The following is a 27,715-nucleotide window of genomic DNA, read 5'->3' as shown; positions in this document are numbered from 1 at the left end:
TTATTTAAGTTACTTTTATTTTCAGATTTCTATAATATTACATTACCATTTGCACTTTTTGCAATGCAGTATGTGAACAATTTTATACAAACAATTTTCTTAATGAATCAATGCATGATCTGATGATGTGCTAACATATTTTTAGTCTAGAATATGTTATTGTTCTTTTTTACTTGCTCTGTTAAAAAATGAAAATAAAATAAAATAAAATAAAATAAAATAAAATAAAATAAAATAAAATAAAATAAAATTAAATTAAATTAAATTAAATTAAATTAAATTAAATTAAAATGATGAGATAAGTTTAAGTTTCTACCTGTACCATTATAGCATATACTAGTACAGGTATATATCTTTTTTTGACAAAAAGAAAAATAAAGAATTTCACCAGCGGACTGCTTTCATGCTTTGCCATATTATAAGAGTCCAGTATTTCACATGCAGGTTGTTTTTTTCTTTGCAGGGTGGGAGAGCAAAAAAAAAACATTTTGGGAGAACAGAGGAGGTCTCGTGTGAAGCAGTCTTACCTTTGTGGGGAAGTAGCGGCTGAACTTGAACTTCTTGAGGGAGACGGTCATGGAGTAAGTGCCGAAGAAGAGGATGAAGGACATGAGGGCCAGGTCGGGGACATACTTACAGGAGGATCCAACCAGCGTGCCGCCGTACTTCATACACTCCTTCTTACTCAGCTGACTCCAGTCCATGTCTGTCAAGTTAAACTGCAGAGACGGGACGAAGGACGAGGACGAAGACGAGGACGAGGAGGGGGAGGAGAGGGGCGACAGGGTGGGACAGGGAGTTCGAGAATCGAAGGGTGGAGTGGAGACGAAAGAGACACAAAAGAGAAAGACAAGCGATAACAGACGAAAAAACAAAAACAAAATACAGAAAGCGGAGCCGAAGAGCTCCGAAACGCTCGACTCTTGAATAAAAACTCGTTGTTTAAAAGCACTTTTGGGCCCATATTTATCAACACTTCAGAATCAATCCTAAAAATCGCACTGAACATTGAACCGACTTTCAGCTGAGAGTTTTTCCCTAAAAAAGAGCACGAAGAGCCGCAAAACACAAATGATGCTGATGTTTTGTCGTTTTCCCGTCACTTCTTTGTGCATCAGTAAAATACTACTTTTGTCGGGTGTATTGATCCTTTGTGAGGGAGTAATTTTAAGCCTGTAGGTTTGATTTTTATTCAATTTATCCAATGCTTCATACAAATAAAAAACTGAAGGTGTGAGTGAGGTGTAAAAGCAATCTTAAAACTTAAAAAATAAACTTGATTTCAGGAAGATGCATGTAAGTATTAAATGTAAAACTAAAAAGTTAATTCAATCAATCAAAGTAATTTAAATCATTCAAAGAAAAAGCAGCAATTCGGAGTGATTTCCTGCACTGAGATGCTTGATAAATACCGGCCCAATTTCTGCAAGTCAAACCTGAGCCAGAGTTTGTTGAGATCACAACATACATACGGTACAAAATCCCAAATAACTCGGTTAACTGAGTGCAGTTTTGGCAGTTACCTTCACCCTCAAACAGAAAAGAAACGATTCGTGTGAGCGATGTTTTCTGTCTTCTGTCACTTACCAGCAGAGTCATGTTATCGTCTGCGAGCGGAGCTGAAACATTCAAACCCAGAGCAGAAGCTGACGAGCAAAAACACGAGAGAGAGACGGAGAGAAAGCACATGAATGACGGGTAACACGACAGGCAAAACCAAGTGTTGTGTTTGAATTTAATTCAACAGAATTAAATTAAAGAAAATATCAAGAGAAAATAGGGGATATGATAAGCTGTGGGGCATTATTTGGTTTAAAAAAAACATAAAATAATTGTTTTAAATAAACAAAACACTTGTTAAGCACTTGAAGCACCTGGTGCATTTAATTTTATTGTAAAGCACGTTGGGCTGCATTTCTTGTATCAAAGGTGCTATAAAAATAAAGTTTATTATTATTAAGCTTTCAGGCAGTTGTTACAAGCTTTTGTTCTGAGTATTCCTCGGATAAAATCACCTAAAATGTCCCAACACGTTGTACCAGGGTTGACATGTGCATCATAATAATAATAATTATAGTAATCTTTTTTCTATAAATAAAATAAAATATCATACTCACTTTGTCAGAATCCATAAATGAGGCAGAAACAGACAAAATACAGAATTCATCACAGAGTAAAGACCAAATATCTGGATTTAAATCACATTTTCTCCTTAAAGCAGGGGTCTATTTTTATTTTTTTTGTTTTGTCTTTTATTTTATTTTTCTTTATTTTTTGTAGGAATTATAATTTTTCTTACAGATTTCTTTGTTTTTCACTGGACATTTTCCCTTAACGTTTTAAACATAATTTCAGGGAAAGACAGTGATCAATTTGGCAAGAAATGTCCCACAAATAACCAGAAATTAGAAAAAAAATAGCGGAAATCAAAAAAAGTTCAGAAATCTATATTCATGATTATTGTAATTATATATTTAAAAGAATGGCACTTTTTTGGGTCATTTCTTCTTTGTTTTTTTTTTTTTCCTTTTTTTTTTCTTTTTTGGGTAATGTCTTTTGTTAAGCTGCTTGTTGCCTTCTTCCCATGTTTTTGCAATTTTGCTCCTAACACACAAACAAGGGAGCAAATTTCCCTAAAAATGACTGACTAACTGACATTTTCAAACCAAAAATAAAAATAAAAAAATAAAAAAATAAAACAAATAAATAAATAAATAAACAAAAAAAAACTCTTTCTGTAAGCAGCTAAAATTTTCTGAACATCTGATTCATCACAAAGGTGAGGAAAGATTATAATCTCACTAATTTAATCCCATTAAATGTGAAAACATAACGAAAAGAAAGAGTTCGAAGACTCACCCTGGTCCGGCGCGATGCATTCACACTTGTAGGCGGTGATGTAGTCGGGCTTGAAGCCGCGGTTGATCGGGTAATACTTCAAAGCTCCTACCTGAGAAAAACAAACAAACAAACCAAACCAGCGTGTTTTTGTTTGTGCTCTTCATCTGAACACCTGTTTATTTCACGCGTCACCCACCATCTTCTTAATGGCGTCGGAGATGAATATGAAGGAGATGAGGCTGGAGAAGCCCTCCTCGGTGAAGCGGGTCATGTACTTGATGATGTAGCTGGCGTCCGTGACGACCAGCAGGAAACACTGGAGACACGAGTGGAGGCCGATCCACAGACGCAGCTCCATGTAGTCCACATCGTTGTTTCTGCAGAGAGAGAGAGAGAAAGCGTTGGAGACGTTCACCTCCACCTGTTTGCTTTCGGAGCCGCTCGCGTCTGTGTGTTCCCGCTCACTTGCTGAACTCGTAAAGAAGTTTCTCAAAGATGAGGATCGGTCCGGTCGAGCTGAGGATGATGAGCGGCTGACCGCCAAAACAGCAAAAGACCGTCCCTGCCAGAGCGGTGCCGAGGAAACTCTCCATCACTCCCTTTAAGAAGAGAAGACACAAATAAATGTCATTAACCCTTTGAAACCACAAAGTCATGCTGCTTTCAGGTGAATTTCACAAGCATTTAAACCTCTGAAATGTGAGCGAAGCAGATGATTTCTTTAAAAATGCAGAGAGAATGACCTAAAATTTATCTTAAAAAAAGAAGAATCATCAGAAAATTATTAATGAATTAAAGATTAATATATTTAAAAAAACATTTAAAATTATTGTAATTATATATTTTTTCCAGATATTCTTATTTAAATTTCCCATGTTTTGAAATTATATATTTAAAATCATGTGACAGACAGACATAGATATATATTATTGTTTAATATTTCTTGAATTCATATATATATATCATTTTAGAAAATTTTATATCTCTTATTATTTTAATTATATATTTAAATTAAGTTACAGAAAAAACTAAATTATATATATATATATATATATATATATATATATATATATATATATATATATATAGTATTTTATTTTATTTCTATTTTAGCACTTTTTTAGGTCTACAGATAAATGAAGGAAAGAAAAGAAAAGAAAACTAACCAGGAAACTATATTTATAACCTTGAATCTTATATGTATTTTTGAAATTTTGTAGTAACATTTTTTTCAGTTTTTTTTTTCACTGTTTTTATTTTTTTAGTTTTTGGGTAATTTCAGGTGATATGGAGTTCTGGAGGACACGTATTATTATTATTACTATTATTATTACTAAATAATAATAAAATTGAATAGAATTGAATTAATTGTCTTGTAATTTTTTGGGTCATTTCTTCTTAAGTTGCCCGTCGCCGTCTTTCCATGTTTGTGAAAGAAATCAGGCTGGTTTAGTCAGGTCTCAAAGGGTTAACCTGTGTGGTGAAATAGCTCAGATATGACGCTCTCTGGACGGTTTCTGGATAGTTTATGTGTCGCAGCCTTTATGAGGACCTGGTAGTTGTCGGTGGCGTCTCCCAGCAGCCCTCCAAAGGTGATGGCGTTGGTGATGCAGCCCAGGTAGATGAAGAGCACGGCAGAGATCGACTGGATGTGGAAGCCGTCATAAATGTCGCTGCAAAACCACGGGAGCTTCCGCTTGATGTCCAGCCACAATCCTCCTCCGATCCTGTCAGAACAAGGATTTTGAGGTCAGATGAGGACAGAAATAATTACGTAAAACGGACGAGCACAGAACCAGACTGTGACATTTGATGGTGTCCTCTCATACCTCCCTGTGAACTTCAGCTCCTCTCCGAGCTCGTGCGGAGCTGGAATCTCCTCGTCTTCTCCTCCGGCTGCTCCGCCGGCCGACCCGTTCATCTGACCCAACTCGTTCAGGTTCAACACCGACTTCCTGCAGGAAACACGGAGGCGGAGCGAGGCGTCAGGGGAAGGCAGGTGTTACTTATGAGATTTTCACATCAGGGACCCGGGTCCAGATTTGTGTATACTTGACCCCAAAATCCAGTTTGTTTGATTAATGTGTACCAGCGAATCTTCATAGAGCAGTTCAAATGATATCCTTCGAATTAGCAGTCCAAGAATTTCAGAATTTTAATCCTTTCAAAACCAGGTTTTTGTCATGATGCCACTACGTTTTCAGATGGAAAAAAGACACAAAAATAATTGCAAAGTAGATTTTTCTTTTTTAAATGATGACAGTCTGGGATATGTCAGTGATCAGCAGCTACATTGACTGTGACAGGTCACCTAGTGGAAATAGCATGTATTTCCTCCATATGCCAAATATGGTCAAAATGACCTCATCAGGTGGAAAATAGTCAAAATGACAAATTCAGAGTCAAAAGCCCAGAATGACACCCAGAAATAATACAAGTCCTGTTTTTCTGCTCTGATGGCTGTGGGATCAAAAATGTCAGTTTGAATGGGTTTCAATGGAGCATTTTTGGACCTGAACAGTCTGAATGTAACTATTTAGTTTCCACAGTGTATTTTAGACTTATTGTAGGTGCTGAGCTGCAAATTCACTCATTACACTCAAATACACAATCTGGACTACATTTAGGACACATGCATCAACACACACACAATTATCAAAAAATGAGGAATGAAAAGTGCGTAAAATGCAGCAGTCAGTAAGGGTTAAATATGATTAGGTGTGATTAAACGTGCCTCATTTCTGCCGAAGGAACCTTCTTGGGAGGTTCGATGCGAATTTTCGGGTCCCATTCTCCTGGAGGGAGGACAATCACCTCATCGAGAAACTCGTCAACGCCTGCGATCAGGTCTTCGCGGTCCCTCGCTTTATAGGCGACGTCACTGAACAGCTGATGGGAAATACAGAAATAAAAATTAACTCATAAAGTTAACCTGTGTGTGTGTGTGTGTGTGTGTGTGTGTGTGTGTGTGTGTGTGTGTGTGTGTGTGTGTGAAGTCTATCGAGGTCAGACGGTGACTCACATCGTCCACCATGAGTGTAGCGATCGCTCTGCCAATCTCATTGTAGGACTTGGTTTTGCCCTGAGGACCCAGCAGGATGAAGAGAAACCTGTCAGAGCAAAAACAATCGAATTTTAGAGAGAGATTAACCCCGTGTTGTCTCAACTCTCTGTATACACCACTCGTCCTAAAGGTAAAAAACGACCCGCCCCTAAGATGACGTATGGGTTTAAAAAAAAAAAAGAAAGGAAGGAAGTTGTCAGAGATGACACCCACCTTGTCGGCACAGGGACCTCGGTGAGGCCTCCCAGAGTCGTGGCCTGAGCCAAACGAACAAAGGACACGAAGGGTTTTTCCAGAAAATCCACCTCACCGATCAGGACATTTGAAGCTTCGGCATCACGAGGAATCTTCTTCATGAACTTGTTCTTCAGCTGGACGAAGATAGACGAACACAAAGAGGAGGAGATGAGGCAGCTGATGGGCGTAATGATCAGATTTGTAATGTGTTTGTGGCTGATCACATCATGGAAGCTGGTGGCATCAAACAGTATAGTAACACAATTTAACAAAAAACATGTGGGCCCAATAGAGTGCCGGGTGGCCCCCCAACAATTATCTAATTCACAGTAAAAATCAAGTGATTCACACTGGGAACTGTTTTTGTACTTTTAGTCTCCATAAGGTGTGAGAGGGCATAAAACAGTATCAAAATAGAGCTTGTTGATCAAAAAAAGTGCCAGTGGAGGATCCCCCCACACCCAGATAAGACACTAATGTCCTAAAATCCAGGACACTGCCTAAAATCTGAGAAATGTCATAAAATCCTAGAAATAAATTAAAATCCTAGAAACATCCTAAAACCTAAAAAGAAATGTCCTGAAATTCTATAGTAAATTCTAATGTTATCAAGAAAAAAGGTGAGAAAATTGTCCACAAAATTATATTCATAATGTTATTAAATATATATTAATAATTATGTTAGAGCAAAAGATTTTAAAAAAATCTTAATTCTCAGGTAATTTTCTTACTACTTTTTACTATTTTTTTTTTTGCAAATTTTTGGTCCATTTCTCATTAAGTTGCTCTCTTCCCATGTTTCTGTCAGAAATAAAGGCGATTTGCTCAGGCTTCAAAGGGTTAAGCAGAGTCATATGTGTGGGTAAGGTGCACTTTAAACAACACAACTGTCTATTTCAAAGTATAAAATCAAACAACACCATGTTGCAGCGGCTCAACACCACCACCAAAACTTCTCCTCCTCCTCCTCCTCCTCCTCCTCCTCGCCGAGGAGCACGTGGCAGTGGAGTGGTGGGTGCTTAAATAAAAATCTCTCCATAATCTGTTAATGCTGCTTTCAGAGTCAATTCACCAACTGCTCTCTTTCACTCTCTCCACACTTCTTCGTCTTCGGCAACAACAAACAAGAAATTTCAGTCTCTCAGACTTTCAACTAATTTAAGAATTATTCAGTTTCATTGCCATCTGCAGTTTTATTATCGTTTTACACTCCTCGAGTAGGGATTACATGTTATTATGTCATACTCCTTACTGTATGAGCGTGTATATCGGTCAGATTAACCCTTTGAAATCTGGATCAACATGAGTTTTCTTGCTCTGCAATTAAATGCCTTTAACAAACTATTTAACCTCTTGACACCTGAGTAAATTGGTTTTATTTATTTGGGAAAAAAATGTCCAACAATTTGCAAGAAATTTGGAAAAGATGGGAAAAAAGACCTGATCTTAAGTATTAAAGAAGGAGGAAAAAAAGAAAATTTACAGAAAACCATATTTTTAAATATTAAAATTCTATATCTAAAATTCTGTTACAGAAAAAAAAATGTATGCATAGATATTGTTTTATTGTTTTACATTTTTTTATTTTTTTGTGTCTATTTTCAGGACATTTTCTTGCATTTTTTTAATGAATAGCTTGCTAATTTTTGGGCTACATCTTCTTAAATTGTTAATTGCCTTCTTGAAATGTTTTTGTAAGAAATTAAACGTAAAGAAATTAAAGTTTTAAATGGTTGACGAAGATGCAGATGCCATGCAGCACAAATAATTTAGTGGTCACATGCGTAACTTTATCTTTTCTTTAACGTTCTCATTGAGATATTTACTCACACACCAAATTACTGCAGCTGGCTGACAACGAGAGAAAAAGCAAGTAGCTGAAACTAATGTTTGTCATGATTGTACTTTTTTGGGGAGACGTTCAAACAGCTGAGCTCAAGGAAACGAGAAGCTTAGAAATCTGCACACATGCAGGTACACACACACACACACACAAACACACACACACACACACACACACAAACACAACACAACACAACAGCAGGCCGCGTGGATTAGTGGGATTAAGTATTTCTGACAACTCTGTAAAACAAGGCTCATTTTTTTCAGAAAATACAAACACAGCAACAAGTAAAACACACACACACACACACACACACACACACACACACACACACACAGTGTGAATGTGTCTTGTGATGCCATCTGTTAACTGTGAGCAGAAATGAAATAATCGCTTATTTTCCCCCCGAGGCAACAGGAGATTAGCTGATTACAAATCAATACAGTGACAGTCTGAGTGTGAGCACAAGAGAATGGTTTGAAAATGCAAAAACATTGCAGCATCATGGAAAAATTGGCATTTAAATGGTTAAAATTCTGAAAATATAATATAATATAATATCAAATATTTATGATATGATAAAATAGGATTTTTTTTAAGGACTGATGTTGGTTAAAAAAATGTACTCGTTAGTCGCTAGTTAATCTTTTGATGTATTTAATTTTGTTTTTATTTTTCTCTTTATTTGCCTTTTTAATTTTTTTTTCTTTTTTTGGTTTGGTAATGGTTAACTGTTGAAAATAATTAAGAATAAATGATATAATAATTAGCGTAAAAACTCTTGAGTTACGGCCAAAAACATGTTTTGTGATGTCACAGTGACCTTTGACCTTCAACACGAAGGCCTTTCTGAAATACTGCAGTCAACAGAATAAAATCTGATCAGTTCATGGTTGAGTCCAAGTGGACGTTTGTGCCAAATTTGAAGAAATCAGAAACATGAATGTCTCTGTCTGGACCCACAAAAGCACCAACATGCACACACACATCAAATATTAATACTACACACATAAATATTAAATTATAGCCGTTACCTGGTCCGTGCTCGGTGTGTCCGAAATATCATTCATGCTTCGGCTCTGGGCGTGATCTGCAGAAGGAACCACACACACATATTTTACTTTAAAAACACACAATAAGGTTTTCAGACATTGTTCGTGGGTTTGAGACCAGAGACTGTTGAGTGATTTGTAAATAAATATATTTAGGACTGGATCGATGTCATTTATGATATTTATGTGAAGGAGAAACTTACATTTATTTTTAAGACTTGAACAGGAAAAATGTAAAAACTGCTGCGAATCTTGGACTGAACACATACTCAGAGTTAGATCCGATTTCACCTGATCTAAGAGGATATATTTATAACATCACTTCCCCTGAGTTTATATCGAGCTACTCAACTTTTAACTGTTCAGTTGATTTTTTTTTTGTAATTCTTTTGTTTCTTGCAGTCAGACGTCTCTTCAAGTTATTATTGTTAGAGATTTTAGTATTTTCTTTAGTTTTTATTTAATTATTGTTGTTGTTTTGCCCCCTCCCTTGCACCCTTCACTTTTTTATATTTAATTTTTTTCATATTCATTTCAATTATTTATTTATTTATTTATTCTTTCTTTCTTTCTTTTTGTATAAATGTTTCTTAAAAGCAAACTATTGGTGCTGCGGTCACAGGTTTATGAATGATTTTGCAAGATAGACTTCTTATTTTTTATTTTATCTCTCTCTAACTTTGCTGTTAAAAACAAAAAAGGGAAATGTCAGCATGTTGTTTAAATTGGATTCCATTAAAAACTTAAACAATATTTAAAAAAACACCCAATAAGCCGTTTTAGGTTTAAAAACAGAAATGAAGTTGTGTTTTAGTCTCAGCAGCTGAGTAAAGATGCCAGTTTTATCCAATTAAAAGGTTATTAGGGCAACAGACAGAGCATTCAACTTCACCATGACCAGTGGTTTCTGTGGGGGATTATATTTTAATGACCCATTTCCTTTTTTTTTCTTTCCTCAAAGCAGATTTGGGGAACAAATGAAATCGAACAAAGGGAGAACAAGAACATACCACACAGTCCTAATCCTCCTCGCCCAGATAGATTCACAGAGTAAATTAGCAAAGGTGCACACACAAGGAGCAAAATCTCTAAAATAAACACACAATATTTCCAACACACTGTATTCATGGTGAGTACACACGTACACACACACACACACGCACACACACACACACACACACACACACACTCACACACACACACACACACACACACACACGTTAGCCACATAAAGTGGAGAAATCATGCAGCAGCACAGTCAGCTGGGATATTTTAGCTTATTAAAAACAGAAAAGAGCAGAGGGGTTTAGGAAAGGGAGTTAAAAATTTGGTAAAAGGATAAAAATACTGCGTGTGTATCAGTGGTGGAAGATGCACTCAGATCCTTTACTTGAGTAAATGCACCAATACAACAATTTTAAAATACTCTATTACAGGTAAAAGTTGCAATCCAAATTTAAAATGGGTGCATTAACCCTTTAACAACTGGATCGACATCAGTTTCTTGTGCTACACTTAAATGCCTTTTATTCACATTTAAAGCTCTGAAACTCAAGAAAATTGTTTTCATTCCTTAAAAAAAAAAAAAACGAAAAAAAAACGTGAGTAATTTGGCCCAAAAACTGTTAAAAAAAAAAAAAATAGGAGACAATCTGAAAATTAGCTGTGGGACGGAGGTTATGTCCCAAAAACTATATTACTAATTCTCATGATTATATATTTTAAATTATATTTAAGTTATTTTTTTATGTTGTTTTTTTGTTTCTGGTTAAATAAAACGGGTTCTTTAAAATCATATCATGATATGTTTCGGCCATATCGTGATACACAATAAATATCTCGATATTTGTAAATCTCGTCCCAACTACTGTAAACTACTAAAATTCAAAATTATTAAATGAATCACAGTTACAAATAAAGTAGCTACTACCTAAATAACTTGGTCAAACAAACAGACCATCAAACAATAATCAAACTTCTTTGTAAATATTCGGTGCAAACAGGAATTCAAAATAAAAAGCAGCAGCTGAACCTGAGAATAAACAAGTAACTTGGTAAAACATACTGCTGCTATGACTTCTTAAATCCACATTTAAGAGCACAGATGGAAGCTGCTTCATTGTCTACCACACAGTCCTGCAAACATTTCAAAATAAAATGCCTCCTGTCAACAACTAATGAGCTTCTGTCAACAGAGACATTGTCAGGGGACTTTTATTTTGATATAGATTGGTATAGAGTCAATATAATCATCAAAACACCATTTTCTGTCTGTTTCTGCAGACAAACACGCGAAGCACGCAGAAAAAAAACGCAGCGCCACCATTTCTCCACACGTGCTGCGAGTCACACACAGCTGAGTCTGAGCAGCGCTGCTCACACAGGCAGAGTGGATGCACTAACTCAACAAACAACAGGTACACACTGCTGTATCGGCCCCATGGATCTGACGAATTATCCGACACCAGATCCAGCTACTTTGTCAAAATCTGGACCGATATCTGATCTTAATATCCGATCAGTGCATCTCTATTCGATATATCGCTCCTCCTAGCTGGACCAATTTGAGTGTGTCTTGCTCACTCAAGACACAAAAATATGAGAAAATAGAGTCCAGGTTGAAAATTATTTGAAGTTACCCTTAAAGTGCAGCACCTGAGTAAATGTACTTTCCACCACTGAGTGTGTGTGTGTGTGTGTGTGTGTGTGTGTGTGTGTGTGTGTGTGTGTGTGTGTGTTCAGACTCACGCAGGCGGCTAAGGCTGCTTGACTTAGAGCGTAGGTCTTCTGTGGAGCGGTGGATCCCAGAAGCTGAACTAGTGCTATGACTCAGATTAACCTGCGGACTACGAGCTGACAGAGCGGCAGCAGCAGACGAGAAGACGATGATTTAACGAGGAGAGGAGGAAACAGGAGGCGATCAACATGACAGAAAACAGAGGATTAGTGTGTAAAGAAACGGTTATGTTACTTTTTTCAGCTGATTGGTGGTTAGAGGTGAAGACAAACGGCAGGTAAACTCACTGGAAGCAGCATTGGAGGACTTCCCGATGTCGGCCAGCGAGCGGTGGATTGGTTTCTTGGTCTGGTGACGGTGCCTCCTGAGCAGCACGAAGATGATCTTCTCCTTCAGGTCCGGAGGAATGAGGCCGTCAGATATCTGCCGCTCCACGATCTCATCTGGAGGAAAACGTTACGGCCCAGTCGGATTAAAACCAACGATGACGGCGATTTCTGAAGCGCTAACTACAAGTTCAATAACTTTACAGAATCAGAGTTTACGGAGGTTCAGTTCAGTGTGCAACAAAATCAAAATAAATAGTGAACAGACACTTGAAACTTGTTTGATTTCTTTCCTGAAAATATTATTTGTTGCATGTACTTCTGAAATATTCAAGTAAGATACTGAGCGGAAACTTGTAAAGTTCTTTTTCTTTGGTGATAAAGTTCTCTGGGCATTTTTAATATCGGTCAAAAGTCAGTTTTTCCTATCACACAATAATTTTTCTTTGGAAACTACTTTTTTTTCTATATATTTCACTATATTTTAGGAAACTAGAATAAAAGTTGACCTTTGACCCTTTGGATACAAAAAGTCAGAACTGCATCAATTTATTCTATTAGACATTTGTGTGGAATTTTGTCATAATAAGTGTATGAATTCTTGAATTAAAACCAAAAACACATTTTGTGAGGTCACAGTTCAATCTAAGTCCAAGTGGACGTTTGTGCCAAATTTAAAGAAATTCCCTCATAATCTTTTTAAGATATCATTTTCACAAAAACGAGATAGACGCAAGGTAACAGTGACCTCTGACCACCAAAAAAATCTAAACCAAAGTTCTTTGTTGAGTCAAAGTGAACGTTTGTGCCAAATTTAAAGAAATACCATGAATAAAAGGGGTTCTTAAGGTATCTCATTCATAAGAATTAGATGAATGGACAACTCTAAAACATAACGACTGAGCCAGTGACAGCCGTGGCCGTCAAACAGCAGTATGTACACGTTTTTTAAAATCCTTGACTCTGACAATAAACAAAAGTGTGATTTTTCATGTGATATAAGAAGTTCAATGTTGTCCTGTTTGATACTTGCCCAAAGTATTTCGCAGACTAATCTGAACAAACACTGTGGCTTCTTTTTCCTGATATACTAAATAAGCCTTTGGGCACAAGTGGGAAACATTGACTTTATAATTCAAAGCAAAACCAAAAATTGGAGCACAAACACAAACATGCATAAAACCTTTTGCTAAAAACTTGATTAATATTGTGTTTTCATCATATTCATCTGTGCACAAGTGGACAAAAAAATCAATTAATGATTAAAGTTTAATTGGTGGTGGCAATGACACGTGGCTGCATGTGTTGCATAAGTTTCTGTTGGTACCAAACAGTGCATTGATTTCTTGTGTCCTAACTGGAACAACGTTCTGTATTATAGTACATGCAGTTCCCTGCTTGCACGTGCATTTGAGAGCTGCTGCATAGAAAGTTTGCGTGTGTTTTTAAATGCTTCAGCCAAATTTCAAGCAGGGTTCAGACACATTTTTACAGATAAATTTCCAGGACTTTTCCAGGACTTAGAGGCAAAATTTTTAAGACCACACATTCTCTGAAACGGCCACTGAAACACCTTATCGGTTCTTTTTCAAAATTATATGATAGTGGGTTTTTTTTATATATATATAATTTATTTTAATCATTTTTGGGGCATTTTTTAAATAAAACATTTTGTCTTTTTTCTGATTTTTGAAGAAAACCATTTACATTTTTTTATAAAAAAGAAAAAGGTTTTTTTTCTTCAAAAGTGATTTCAAACATCTTGGCTTTTGTTTTGTTTTTTTAATTTTGGCAATTAAAAAAAATGTTTTGCCTTGTTTAAATATTTTAGCTATTTTTGAAGAAAATATTTTGGCAATTTTTTTTCTTTTACATTTTTGGGGATATGAACATGCCTCCCAAACCCACAGGCCTGCGGATTTTGAAGGCATGTTTTCTTGAAAAATCGCCAAAATTAAAACATTCATCACAGCCAGAAACTGTAAAAACAGAAACTATTGTTGGATTTCTAAATTCCCAATGGTCCTTAAACAAATCATGTGTTATTATACAGGTTTGTGAAACAGATTTCCATGAATTTTCCAAAACATTCAGGGTATTTTTAGTTTGTCAAAACTTTTCCCAGCCATTATGTACATTGCTATTTGCAAATTCAATGACTTTTCTAGGTTTTTCATGACCATACGATGTCTGAAAGATGATTTTCAGTATAAATAGTTTAAAAAGTGATGGAAACTGTCTGCTGCCTGGGAGGAATTGAGTCTAAAAGGTCGATAAATTGTTTTGGAACAAAACAGTGTGGTTGTTTTTCTTCCAGCAGTATTGATTTGTTTTGGTTCAGGGAGAAACTGAGACTCACCCACGATCTGCGGCAGTGAGTAGCCCTCCAGGTCGAGCAGGATGCTTCCTGTCTGCAGACAGGTGCGCAGCTCAAACAGGCTGTGGAGGGTCAGCGTGGACACGTGAGGCTTGCTCCACCTCTCTCCTCCCTCCTCCACCTTCTCCTCAAACTTCACCCACCTGCAGAGACGGAGGGAAAAGTGCTTTGGCTCAGGAATTCAGTCAATAAAGTGGAGTTATTTGACTGTTAAAAGAGAGACAGGGTGATTGATTCTCGCTGTTATGTTATTTCAACTTTAATCACATGTAGTGTTTAAGTTCTGCACCTCTGATGTCTCGACTCTCCAGCTTTAAATCCCATCAAAAGTGACCCCAAATCCTAAACTAATGAAAGCTGTGACGCTGCGCGTGTGTGTGTGTGTGTGTGTGTGTACCTCGCAGACTCTTTCCACTCTAATTCGCCGCCCTCGTGCTGCAGCGTGTCCATCTCGGTGAATATTGTGGGTGTCGGGGTGCTGTCATCCTCCCCCAGGATGTGGCGCAGACGCTCTGCTGCAGGCGAAACTGCAAAACGGAGATAGAGTCGGTTTTTTCCATTAAATTCACATCTGAGACGTGTATAAACCGTCACGTCCCCTCCGGTTAAATCATAATAACTTTGGTGACTTTTCATCGACCTGCAGCATCTGGTTACAATTTTATTTTTGTTCAAAACTTTGTTTTATGACCAAATATATGCAAAAATAATGACGGCACCATCAGCCTTTATATTTATTTAGTTTTTAGTGCTAATTAGTAAATGTTACAATGTTAAAATACCAAACTCAGATGGCGAATTTCGAACACTACCAAACTGAAACTACAGCCACGACTGTGCAGACCACTGATATCACCATGACAGTCGACAATGTAAGAAAATACAAAAAAAAAATGTTCTCTTATTTTTGATCGTATACATTATTTGTTCTTATATTGTTGGTAACCATTGTTTTTGGGGATTTACCAATGTTTTCTTATTTTTGCGTTTCTCTTCAGTAACACAACATTTTGCGATAAGAGAAAAACATCTTATAGCAGTCCACAAATTGTTGCTCAGTGGGATGAAAATACGTTGTATACATAAGGAACATTTTAAAAAATGCATGCATATCATTTAATTACATTTAGATAATATTTTAACCATTATAGTGACTGGATTATTACATTTTAGGGCTAAAGAAATACTGCTATACTTTGTGCATTGATCCTAATTACTGTAATTTCAGTTAGTGTGCATCCCTCTGCTGACCAGAGCTGAATGTAACTAAGTACATTTACTCAAATACTGTATTTGTGTGCAAATCTAAGGAGCATCATGCCACTTTCCACCTCTACTCCACTACACTTCAGAAGGAAATATTGTACTTTTTACTCCACTACTACTATTAGAAAACTACTTTACAAATTCAGATTTTTGCACACAAACATCATAAAACGAAAATATACAAGTGCAGCTGAAAGAATTAGTCGATTAATTATAAAATTAAGTGACAACTATTTTTTTCTTTCAACAGCTGCTGCATCAACATCAACAACTATTTCTTCATCAGTATTTTCTAACCTGAATTTTTTCGTACTCTGCCAACAAATTCCAGAATCAGAAATAATGAATCAAAACATCCTCCTCGAGTATCAGTAAAGTATTTCTGATTCTGAAATTTGCTCGCAGAGTGCAAAAAAATTCAGGTCAGAAAAAACTGATGAATTCCAAATTTCTACTAAAACATTGTGCACCAATTTAAGCTCAAATTAATGAGGCCCAGTGTTGTTTCTGGAAGAGGAGCGAAACAACAGAATATTCTGTGCATGTAAACGTGGTCAGAAAAAAACAAAACAACAAAAGTCTGACGAGTGAGAGTCGCTGCTTTCACGTGACAAAAGTCATTAAAACCCACGATCTTACAAATTAGACAGAATGTGTGAGCCAGACATGAGAATCCAAATAATCCCCATCACTCTTCAACGAGCTCCTCTAATGACTATCTGCTCAGCTGGCACCTTTTTCTAATTTTACCGCGAGCGGATCAATCCCCATTAACATCCGAGCCTGGAGGCGCCGTTCGCTTGCATCACGCCGCTCTTTGTGGGTGTGTTTGTCTGTCAGCACGAGAATGTGTGTGCGTCACCGGTTTACACGATTCCTGTTGCTCCGTTTGTTTCTCTTTTTGATCCAAAAGCTAAAAAAAAAAGTCAAAATCCAATAAAAACACATGAAGTCACACATGCGAATGGCTCCGGTTTTAACCGTTGAGAGTCACCAGCCTCGTGTGACGTTCACGACCTCATCAACTCTTCCACACGTAGAGAACAATTATGTAACGTTTGTTAACTGAGTGTAATTATATAATTATAAAAGAATACAATGTTCCACAACACGCCCGACACTTTCCATCACGATACGTCGGGTCACATCCGTTTAGGTCACATTCACAGGTCTCTTTATATTTGTACTTCGTATATTTACATCTAACTTTACGAGATGAGAACATGTAAACAATAAAAGCTGCTTTAAAGGACTAACTTTTTAACCGTAAGTGCTTTTTAAACAGCGGATCAATAAACTTTAACCTCATGGGGGACTTCAGAGTGACACTGCGGTCTTTTAAAAGGGTCTCTGGGGTGGCATTAATGAATGCACAGACTTTAAATGTCCTAAAATCCTTGAAATGTCCTAAAATCAAAACATGTTGTTGGAAGGACTCAAACATCAGATATCAGTTTATTCTTTCAGCATAACCGAGCTGGAAACTCACTACTACTACTATTCAAGCCGGGTCCAGCGTGTCCTCTCATCACGTCCTCTCATCATGTCCCCGCCAAACACACACGGAGCAGAAGGAGGGAGGGGGGAGACGGCAGCCGCTTACACCGGTGTTCAGCGGTTGGAGTGAAAAGGACATTCGAAGACACCGGCAGAGACACCAGTGGAGAATGAGAGCGGAGATTCAGAGACATCGGCGGAGAATGAGAGCAAGTGGACATTCAGAGACATCGGCGGAGACACCGGCAGAGACACTGGCAGAGACATCGGTGAGACATCGGCGGAGACATCGGCGGAGACATCGGCAGAGACATCGGCAGAGACATCGGCGGAGAATAAGAGTGAGCAGACATTCGGAGACATCGGCGGAAATATCGGCGGAGAATGAGAGTGAGCAGACATTCGGAGACATCGGCGGAAATATCGGCGGAGAATGAGAGTGAGCAGACATTCGGAGACATCGGTGAGACATCGGCGGAGACACCGGCGAAGTATGAGAGCGGAGCGGACGTGGCTGAAATGCCTTCTATTGACATTCTATGCACTTCCATGTCCTAAAATCCTCGAAATGTCCAAAAATCCAAGTAATGTCCTGAAATCCTAAAAACGTGGACGTGGCCCCGCAGCTGGCCTCCTCTCATTTTTTAAAAATTGCCTCCGAGCAAAACAAACTGAGTATCCCTGCTGTAGATGTTCAGATGTTTGCGTACTCACACGTAACTTTACGGGGTAATAATTTGTCAAATATGTGATTTCATCTTGTTCTACTGTCCCAAAGTGGTTAAAAAATCAATTAAAGCTGCTTTAAATTACTGAGTTTTAACCGTATGTGCTTTTTAAACAGCGGATCGATACACTTTAAGCTCATGGGGGACTTCAGAGTGACACTGACTTCTTTTAAAACGGTCTCTGGGGCGATAAATAAATGCATAGACTAGATCAATTACAGCATGTTCCAGCATAGAAAGATCTATACTGTAGATCAGTGATACTCAAGTTATGGCCCGCAGGCCAAATCTGGCCCCTGATAGGGTGCTGAGTGGCCCCACAACTATTTTCTAACACACAACAAAAATAAAGTGATTCTCTCCGTGATTTGTTTTTGTACTTTTAGTCTCCATAACGAGCCAGAGTGCATCAAACAGCATCAAATAGAGCTTGTTTATAAAAAAAGTGCCAGCTGAGGATCCCCCACAGCCCCGACAGAGGTCCTAGCTAAGACCCTGATGTCCTAAACATCCTAGAAACGTCCTAAAATCCTAGAAACATCCTAAAATCAGAGAAATGTCTTAAAATCCTATAAACATCCTAGTAATACTAGTAACTTCCTAAAATCACAGAAATGTCCTAAAATCAGAGAAATGTACTAAAATCCTAGAAACATCATAAAAACTACAAGACGTCAAATAATCAGAGAAATGTCCTTAAATTCCGGAAATGTCCTAAAACCTTAGAAATGTCCTTAAATCTCAGAAATGTCCTTAAATCTCAGAAATGTCCTTAAATCTCAGAAATGTCCTAAAATCCTGAAAATGTCCTAGAGTCTGCGAAATGCACTGAAATCCTGGAAATGGCCTGAAGTCCTAGAATTGTCCTAAAATTGTAGATATGTCCTTAAATCTTAGATATGTCCTTAAATCTTAGAAATGTCCTTAAATCTTAGAAATGTCCTAAAATCTTAGATATGTCCTTAAATCTTAGAAATGTCCTAAAATTGGAGAAATGTCCTAAAATCTTAGATATGTCCTTAAATCTTAGAAAATGTCCTAAAATCCTAAAAACGTCCTAAAATTTCAGAAATGTGTACGGGACTGCTGCAACTTTCCTCCTGTCATTTTTAATGTTCAGATGACAGAGAAGAAGAAGAGTCTTCTTCTTCTTCTTTTTTTAAACAGAGAAATAAAACATGATTTTTCTCCACTTTAACGACCACCGTGTCTCTGCTCTCCAGGCTTCTCTCCTGCTCCTCTTATTCCATCTTTACCTATTTGGGAGCCAGGTAGGGTCCAGCGGGACGCCGTAATGGCGGGCAAAGACACCCCGGACTCCTGCATGCTCACTGTGTCCACTGACAGAGACCCAACGTAAGCGGAGAGAGATCCTCGGGTTCGTTTCAGGCTGAGAAAAAAAGCAGAGGCGTCCTCTTGTTGAGAGTCCTTAGCTCTCCAGTAGAAAGGAGCGACTCATTCCTTCACACGTACGTCCTTTTTTTACTCCGCTTTAACTTCCTTTAACTCCAAAGACGGTTCAGTTATCTCAGTTCGGAGCGTGGTCGATCTACGTGGTCAAACCTTTCAACCAGTGAGAAAAAGGTCTTCTCTAAGCTGTGGCAGAAATCCACTGAAATCTCCAAAGCAGCAACGAGCCAGAGGCTTTAAGAGGGCTGACACGCACCGCGGGGCCCTCGAGTACTCCCACAAGTCCGAGCAAACACATGCAGGCAAAGCGAGAGCGTCCTCGCCGACGCCACTTTCACTTTCTCACACTGACGACCCCAAACATTCCTCTCACTGTCCACCCCGGCTCTTGTGGTTTTGTGTGTGCAGCACTTGAATCCTGACTGGCATCGGCGAAAAATACAAAGCATACCAACCACGCACAAAAACACTCACCCCAAATAACACGCGTCCGTGCACACACGCACACACACCGCTCCGAGTTCCTCGACTATAATCAGCTTACAGGCTCCAGACCTCATGGCCCCTCAGGAGCAGCGACCACGCTGCAAAATATTCAACACATACGTGCACTCGCAGCTTCAACCTCATCACACGCCGTCAACGCAGACGACCGTTTGGTTTCTCCACCTGACAGCACAGCTCAGACCTGATCATTAACCCTCACCTGTGTGTGTGTGTGTGTGTGTGTGTGTGTGTGTGTGTGTGTGTGTGTGTGTGTGTGTGCGCTTCATTCAGCCGTGTTTTAAAAGCAAAACGTCGGTCTGATGGGTTTCACTTTTTCAATTTAAGTGAAATTTGATTTGGTTCTTCGTGCCGCAGTGAGCAAAGTTTATTTACACATTTTTATCAATTAATATGAAAATCTAGATTTTTATATTTATATATATAAATATATAATTTTTTTTTTAATTGTCATATAACATTTTTTTACATACATTTTTTTACATATAAATTACTCTACTTATTCTATTTTATTTATTTTTATTTTCTAATTTATTTTCCTTGATATATGGAAGTTTGCATATATGAGTTTATGTGTGCATATATGTATATGTGGGTGAAAGTACATACGCAAAAGAGTGTGTATATATATTTAATAAGTATTTACTTCCCCCTGCTCCTTTTCAGACATGAAATACTTTAGTCTGTGTATTGAAAATGTCCGATGGGCGTTCTGAGGGTTTTTTTTTCATTTTTGTTGTCTTATTTTATTTGTCACGTTCAAAATAAAGATCCAGCTGTACAATATGCAAAACTGACTTGAAGCCCTCCATTTTTCAGTTCGCCTTTGTTCATTTAAACCGCTAAAATCAAAGTAAAAAGTACTTTCTTTGTCATTTGTAGTTTGTTTTTAAGAGGATAAAAAAAAATCTATTAAATTCAGAATTTGAGTTTGGTGTGAAAAAATCTGAAATTTTATTTTTAGGCCACATCGCCCTAAAAACATCTGACTTCCAGAGGGGAGACACTGATTTTGGGTCATTGTAGTTTCTTGAATAACTTGATCATTATGGGGAAAACGTCTTAAACGCAGACGTGTGTTTTCTCACCTGAGGGGTCGGAGAGCTCGTGGCGCTCTGCACCGCCCTCGTCGTCGTCGTAGTGCTCCTCCTCTCTGTCGTGGTAATATCCCCGGTGCGAGTGCTCACGGTGCGTGTGGCGATCGTAGTGCGAGTGCCGCGAGTCTCGGTCAGCGTCGCTGGCGTAGGAGTGATGTCTGCGCCGTTTCCGTCTGTGGGAAACTGGAACACCGATGTAGACGGGCTGGGCCTCTGAGAGAGAGACGGGACATTTGTTTGATTTCTTTTTGTAAACACAGAAAAAAAGGCAACCTGGCAACAAATGTCCTGCAAATTGCCAGATTTTGTGGATTTTGAAAAATCTATTTTTTTTAAAAAAGCTAGGCAAAAAAAATAGATTTATAATTATCATAATTACAGATTGTGTGAAAGGAAGTATGACAGTGAAAGAAGAAAATCATATCCATGTATAATAGTTTCATAGCCTGATTTTGGAAAGCACATTTTGTGTGTTGTGAGTGTGAGTATTTGCTGTGAATCATTAACATATCCCAGGCTGTGATAATAAAAAAAATTACTTAGCATGTAGTATATTGAAAATAATTCTTTTTTTTAATTTAAAAACAGCGGTTACAATTCTGAAAATTAATGAATATTTGTTATCTATGATTGGGACTGATGTTGGTAAAAAATAAACTCAATAAAAGCAGAAAATAATATTAACGTTTAATATTTTTATAGCCTGATTTTGAAAAGTGCATTTTGTGTGCAGAGCGATATGAATGCGATTATTTGACACTGTACAAACAAAAAAAGTGGCAACATGACAAAAACCTGGCATTTAAAGGGTTAAAATTCTGAAAATTAATTAATGTAAAAAAAGAAAAATTAGAATTAGGACTGATGTAGGTGAAAGAATTGAAAAACAAAAGCAGAAATTAATATTAATGTGGGATTTTTTTTAAAGCTTGATTCAAAAGTGCATTTTGTGCATATGAAATTACGTAAAGGGTTAATGCAGATTTATGGTCCTTCATGTTTTGCATATTCCAATTTTCCGTAAAGGAAGACGGCTGACCCCGTCACCGCACAACACACGGTTTAAATGGCATCAGAGTTTTCTCACCGTCATCGTCGTCGTAGCGTCTGTGACCTCGACTCCTCCCTCGCTGCCAGTCATGATGATCCATCCTGAAACACGAGGAGAGCAGAGCTGAGAGAATACGCTGGTGGAAAGACAAAAATATATATATATATATGATCACAACTTTTCTGATTCTCCATCATTAAAAAACTGAAATAAATAAAAAACAGCGCGCTGTAATGTTTCCGGCGTTTCTGTTTGTAAAGGTCGGGGAATCCTCGTGACCTTACAGTGACTCTTCCTGTAGCATGTGAGCCGCCGCGCCACATGGAAACACATGTGCCGCGGCAAACCTCGACAGATCGATGTGTGACGGGAGGAAAACTCGATGGAAAACCCCAGCAGCACCGCACTAAAGCGGGAAACCAAAGGAAAAAAGCCAGGAATTCCCAGCTTTTCCACCAAAACGCTGCTGGAATTTTCACTTCCAGTCATCCGCTTAAATAGTCTCATATTCAAATTTAAAAATAATAAAAAATAATCATGTATTCACACAAAAAAAAACATTAAAAAATTTAAAATGCACATTTCTCTACTTTAAAAACATGCAGAAACATTCCTGTGAAAGCGTTTTTTGGTCGGCGAGTGTTCATGAGCGCTCGTGACGTTCCCTCTCTCTGCTCGATTTGGGGGAGTTTTCTAGGCTGATCAATACGTGTCATTTCTGATCGCTTCCTGGTCCCTGAAGCCTGATCACTGACTGTGAAGGACAGTCACATGAGAGCAGTCATGCTCACACACTCGTGGCCACACACACACACACACACACACACACACACACACACACACACACACACGATATGATCATACTCAAAACTAGTGATTTCAGAAAAAAAAGGTCTGTCAGGTGAACCTTTACAGAGCGCTCATTTATTTTGTGCCAAAAACTTTATGAGTAAAAAAGTTGTTTGTTGTTTTTGAAAGAAAGCGAGCTAGTTTGCAGGTTTCAAAGGGTTAATAATAAGGCCGGAGATAACCCTGAAGGAGCTGCAAAACTGGACTTTATGGAGTTTATGGAAGCTGGATCTGAGAGGACAGACAGTCAGAGCCGTCCTGTCTGTAAACACACACACACACACACACACTTCTGTGTGTTAAATTACTGAAGATCACCTCACACACAGGTGCACTGACCCTGCGTCGTTTGCTCGTGTTGAGCACAGCGATGCCCCGTGAATGAAACGACACGAGCAATCGCTCTCTGCGCGGCTCCTGGCTCGAAAGTTCGCCTTGGAAAGAGGCCAATATCCTCTTGTCAATAAAACGTCGACAGATGCACACTCGCAAACATGTTTCACGGATGGTGATGACCAGCTGCTTAAAGTCAACATCTCATCACGCAAATATCACAACACGCATTTACAGTCTCGAGGAAGCTTTGAAAGCTACCTATGACTTTTCACCGGAGGAAGGGAGAGAAGGGAGAAATCTAGTTTAAGATAAAATAAAATAGATAAATAAACTATGTAAAAAAAAATACAACACAAGATACATTACAATAAAAAAAGTATTGTATATAAAAACTATATTTAGGGAAAAAAAAGTTCTAAAAAGTTAAAACTACATTTGGAAAAAGTTTTAGCTAATTTTGAAAAAAAAAAATACATTCAGAAAAAAATTTAGAAAAATTTAGAAAAATAGTCTTAAAAATCTGAGTTAATTTAAATGTGTCACCAGTACCAGTGATCACACAGTTTCACTGAATTAAAAGATATTTGGATGCTGAGAGTCAGTAAAACAACCTCAGACAACCAAAAGATTTGATCTCTTTTAAGCCGAAATAAATACAATTAAATTAAATTACTTGCACAAACCGATCATTTACAGTGCATCTATGTGGAGCTCGTCACTTAACAAAATTATAATGAAACTGAAGAGCAAAAAAAAACAATCTATCTTCCTATTTCATGATTATGAGCAAGTAAACTGTCCTCCAACATCTAATGATTTTCATATTTAATCTGATTCAGTTGTTAAAATGAGCAAAACACTAAATGTGAGGGAAAATATACTCTCATACACAACATCAATAAACCAGATTAAAACGAACAAGCAGACGCAAAGTCAAATTTTACATCAAAATAAACAGTGTTGTAAAAGTTTACAGCTTACCTGATGTGAAAGACGAAGCTGAGGAAAACCCCCAAAAATAAGTAATTCAAGTATTTTTATAATATCTAAGTAAAGTACCCAAACAAAGTACAAATAACAGACTAACACAGATTTCACTGCTGCTCTGTTTGTGATCTATGAAGCAAAATTCGGCAACGAAACGCCAACAAACTGCCCTCAATGACTGCACAGACAATCTGAATATTGGGTACCGGATGCCACTCGAGTGTCACTTTGTGTGTGTGTGTTGGGGGGTTGGGTGTGTGTGTGTGTGTGTGTGTGTGTGTGTGTGTGTGTGTGCGTGTGTGTGTGTGTGTGTGTGTGTGTGTGTGTGTGTGTGTGTGTGTGTGTGTGTGTGTGTGTGTGTGTGTGTGTGTGTGTGTGTGTGTTGGGGGGTTGTGTGTGTGTGTGTGTGTGTGTGTGTGTGTGTGTGTGTGTGTGTGTGTGTGTGTGTGTGTGTGTGTGTGTGTGTATAGTTTGATCAATTCATGCTCTGCAGCATCCTTTCACATTGACTCTAGCAGTACAACGCTGTACTTTTACTTCAGAACTGTAAGAAAGAACTATTTTGCGACACTTGAAACTGTACTTTAGTATTTCTACACAGTATTTTATGCAGCTTTATACTTCCACACCACTGCATTTCAGAGGGTTAACATGGCTTCAGTTAGCAGTTATTTAACCCTTTAGAAATCAAGCAAACTGGCTTGATTTCTGTCAAAAACATGGAAGAAAGGAAATGTGCAACCTAGAAAGAAATCAACAAAAACTTAAATAAATTAGTAAAAAGTTACAAGAAAATGACTCTTATTAATGACAGCAAAAAACCCAAAACAAACAAGGAAATAACCTTTTAAAAAAGCATTGTAAAAATTTAAAAATATATATGCTTTGAGTGTATGATTCTAATAATCATAAATATAGTTTCTGGACATTTTTTAACTCCCTGACTTTTACAGGTCTGGAAAATGTAAATGTGAAACTCCATGACTTTCCAGGGTTTCCATAACCGTGGAAACCCTGTATATAACAGTCCTGCAGCAATTTGTTTTTTGGGGTTTTTTTTTGAATAATTGTGTCAACAATCATTTTCTGAATTAATTGTTTTTTTGTCTAATACATGTCAGAATATTCTAAAAAAAATACTCATCTTGTTGTCAAATGTTTATATTTGTTATATGTTTTTCTATTTATTTATTTTTTCAGCAACAATGGAGCTCTATGGCACAGAGGAATAAGATAAGGCTTATTTTGTCTGATTTGTACCTGTAATGTGTGTAATGTTATTATTATCATAATAATAATAATTATTATTATTCTTTATAATAAGTATTAATGATAATAATATTAATAATTATAATTATTCTTATTATTCTTAAATTTTATTCCATTATTGTGAAATGATCTATTGGCTCTGTAGATGCAAATGATAAAATATAAATAGTTTTTTTTAATAAAAGGAAAAATTGTGACTATGATTGTTGCTGAACAAAAAAATTCAAAATAATAAAAAATTCAAAATAATAACTTCAAAAACAAAAATGAAATAAAATACTTTTTTTTTTTAAAAAAGTCAAGCCTTATCCTTTTATTATCCTTTATTACCAGACTTATAATTCATTGTCTATCAAATAAATTATGACCAATTATTATCACGTTTGATGAGGCTGCGTTCACACACTAACCACACGGTGGAGCCGCGCCAACACGGCAGCGTGACGGACACAAGCTCGTGTTGAACCGTGTGAGCGCGCGATGGCTGAGGAGCTGGTTTCCTGAGTTTGCTGAGGATCTGCGGATGATTAGAGGAGGTGCTGCCCACGCAGCGACCCTCTGCTCAGATGCTGCTGCTAATCCTCTTACAGCCGCAGACTGCAGCGTAAATTAGAGGCATGAATCACTTTGTGTGAAACGATCTAAAGAGCGCGGCAGCGTTCAGCGGGACCTGAGTGCGACGCTGCGGCTGATACATGAATGAGATGTTATCTGTTTACGTTTTTATATGAGATAAGAGTTAATTGGTTCCTGAGGGGAAATTCACGAGCTACAGCAGAATAGAGAACACGAGGTAAAACAAAACAAACACCAAAGAGCTAAACTTTAATGAAATAAATTTTAAAAAAATAAGACAGCAAACAAATTAGAGGAAAAAGGTGCATATCTTATATAAATCATAATGCTAAGATTATACAAGTGTGTGTAAAAAAAGTCCAATAATTCGTAGACAAAGTAAAGTAGACAAAGTTTTAAATAACGTATTAATAAATGATTTATGATTAACACTACATTGAGAACATCTTTTTGTTGTTGTTGTTGTTGTTGTTTTATTGCCTTTTGGGTTTGTTTATTTTTTGGCTTTTTTTATTGTATTTACATCCTCCTGAGTATTCAGTTTCTTTATTTGTGACCTCTGATTTTAAAATTCTTATAGAAATAAAGTTTATTATTATCATCTGCTGTGTATATATATATATATATATATATATATATATATATATATATATATATATATTAAGTTATAATAATTATAATAATGTCAAAATCCTGAACAATTCTACAATTTTTTTTAACTTTTCTAATAATGTCTTTCACTTTCTCTCTTTCTAAACACATTTTTAGGCCATTTTTTTTGGGCCATTTTTACCCAAAATTTCTTGCCATTTGTGGGACATGTTGGCCAAGTTGCTCCTTTTTAGCCACATTCTCAGAGGTTTAAATGCACGTGAAAGGCTCATGAACACACAATGAAACTGATGTCGTTCCAGGTTTCAGAGGTTTAATTCAAATATCAAACCAAGAAAAATAAAATCAAATTGTCTCTCTGTATTTTTTCCCTGGTCTTTGTTAATTGTATCATAAGTTGTGGAGCTGTATTTTCATGAGTGGTATTTGAATTCAGGTCAGTTGAGTGTTTTGTTTGATCTTACCTGATATCCAGGTGGAGAATCTGCTGGATCCGTGACGTGACCCGCCGGCTCGTCCAAACAGCAGCAGTCGTGGAGGTCGAAACGCCTCCTTCATCGCTCTGAGTCCTCACAGTTTTCCTCTTTAGACTTCGACCATGAAAACCTGCAAAGTTTAAAGTTTAACATCAGACAGTGTCCATTTTTAACACTATAATTGCAAAAGCTTGTTGTATATTTTGCACATCACAAAACCGTCCAGTTTATCCAGAAACAGCTATATTTTGAGTATTTTTGTTAAAGCACTATCTTTATTAAGTATCTTTGTCTATATTTATGTTCTTGAGTGTTACAGCATACTTTAGCAAAAAAACAACAACATAAAATGTCATTTTAAAAAGGTACCAAAAATAAAAGTACTCACTATCAGGAGTGGACCACATCAGAATGACACATTTTATAATATCAAATTATAATTATTGATGTATTTATGTGTTCATTAGCTGGTAAAGGTGACGATAAGAGCATGAAAATTATGACTTTAATTCACTACAGAAAATTTACCAACTGCAGCTTTAAAGCTGAAATATTGTATTTTTATTTAGCAATATCAAAA

General features: G+C 37.2%; 1 protein-coding gene across 15 annotated transcripts in view; it reads right to left on the bottom strand.

The window, feature by feature from the left end:
- slc4a5b (solute carrier family 4 member 5b) overlaps positions 1-27,255 on the bottom strand; it is an 81,492-nt gene extending 54,237 nt beyond the window's left edge. For 9 of the 15 annotated variants that reach the window (XR_015775107.1, XR_015775108.1, XM_088070811.1 and 6 more), the window contains exons 1-18: positions 27,124-27,255; positions 22,067-22,131; positions 20,971-21,192; positions 14,875-15,004; positions 14,460-14,620; positions 12,062-12,217; positions 11,786-11,890; positions 9,020-9,075; positions 6,119-6,276; positions 5,864-5,951; positions 5,572-5,730; positions 4,671-4,792; positions 4,394-4,568; positions 3,307-3,440; positions 3,038-3,218; positions 2,860-2,950; positions 1,588-1,646; positions 528-719 (exon numbers count right to left, since the gene is read on the bottom strand). Coding sequence is in view for 13 of the 15 variants with exons in the window: in XM_088070811.1 (XP_087926937.1) it covers positions 528-719; positions 1,588-1,646; positions 2,860-2,950; positions 3,038-3,218; positions 3,307-3,440; positions 4,394-4,568; positions 4,671-4,792; positions 5,572-5,730; positions 5,864-5,951; positions 6,119-6,276; positions 9,020-9,075; positions 11,786-11,890; positions 12,062-12,217; positions 14,460-14,620; positions 14,875-15,004; positions 20,971-21,192; positions 22,067-22,130 (2,253 nt within the window). In the remaining 2 variants the exon portion in view is untranslated. Of the gene's footprint in view, positions 1-527; positions 720-1,587; positions 1,647-2,859; positions 2,951-3,037; positions 3,219-3,306; positions 3,441-4,393; positions 4,569-4,670; positions 4,793-5,571; positions 5,731-5,863; positions 5,952-6,118; positions 6,277-9,019; positions 9,076-11,785; positions 11,891-12,061; positions 12,218-14,459; positions 14,621-14,874; positions 15,005-19,224; positions 19,787-20,970; positions 21,193-22,066; positions 22,167-24,196; positions 24,366-27,123 lie in introns of those variants that run through there. The other 6 variants (XM_088070815.1, XM_088070819.1, XM_088070813.1 and 3 more) reach the window with 5 other exon arrangements.
- Between the last annotated feature and the right edge of the window lie 460 nt (positions 27,256-27,715).

Source organism: Plectropomus leopardus, chromosome 20, assembly GCF_026936395.1.
Source record: "Plectropomus leopardus strain MGB_pleo_1.0 chromosome 20, ASM2693639v1, whole genome shotgun sequence".
NCBI lineage: Eukaryota > Metazoa > Chordata > Actinopteri > Perciformes > Serranidae > Plectropomus > Plectropomus leopardus.
Note: the sequence above shows the minus strand (reverse complement) of the source record. Positions and strands in the feature narration are given on the sequence as shown.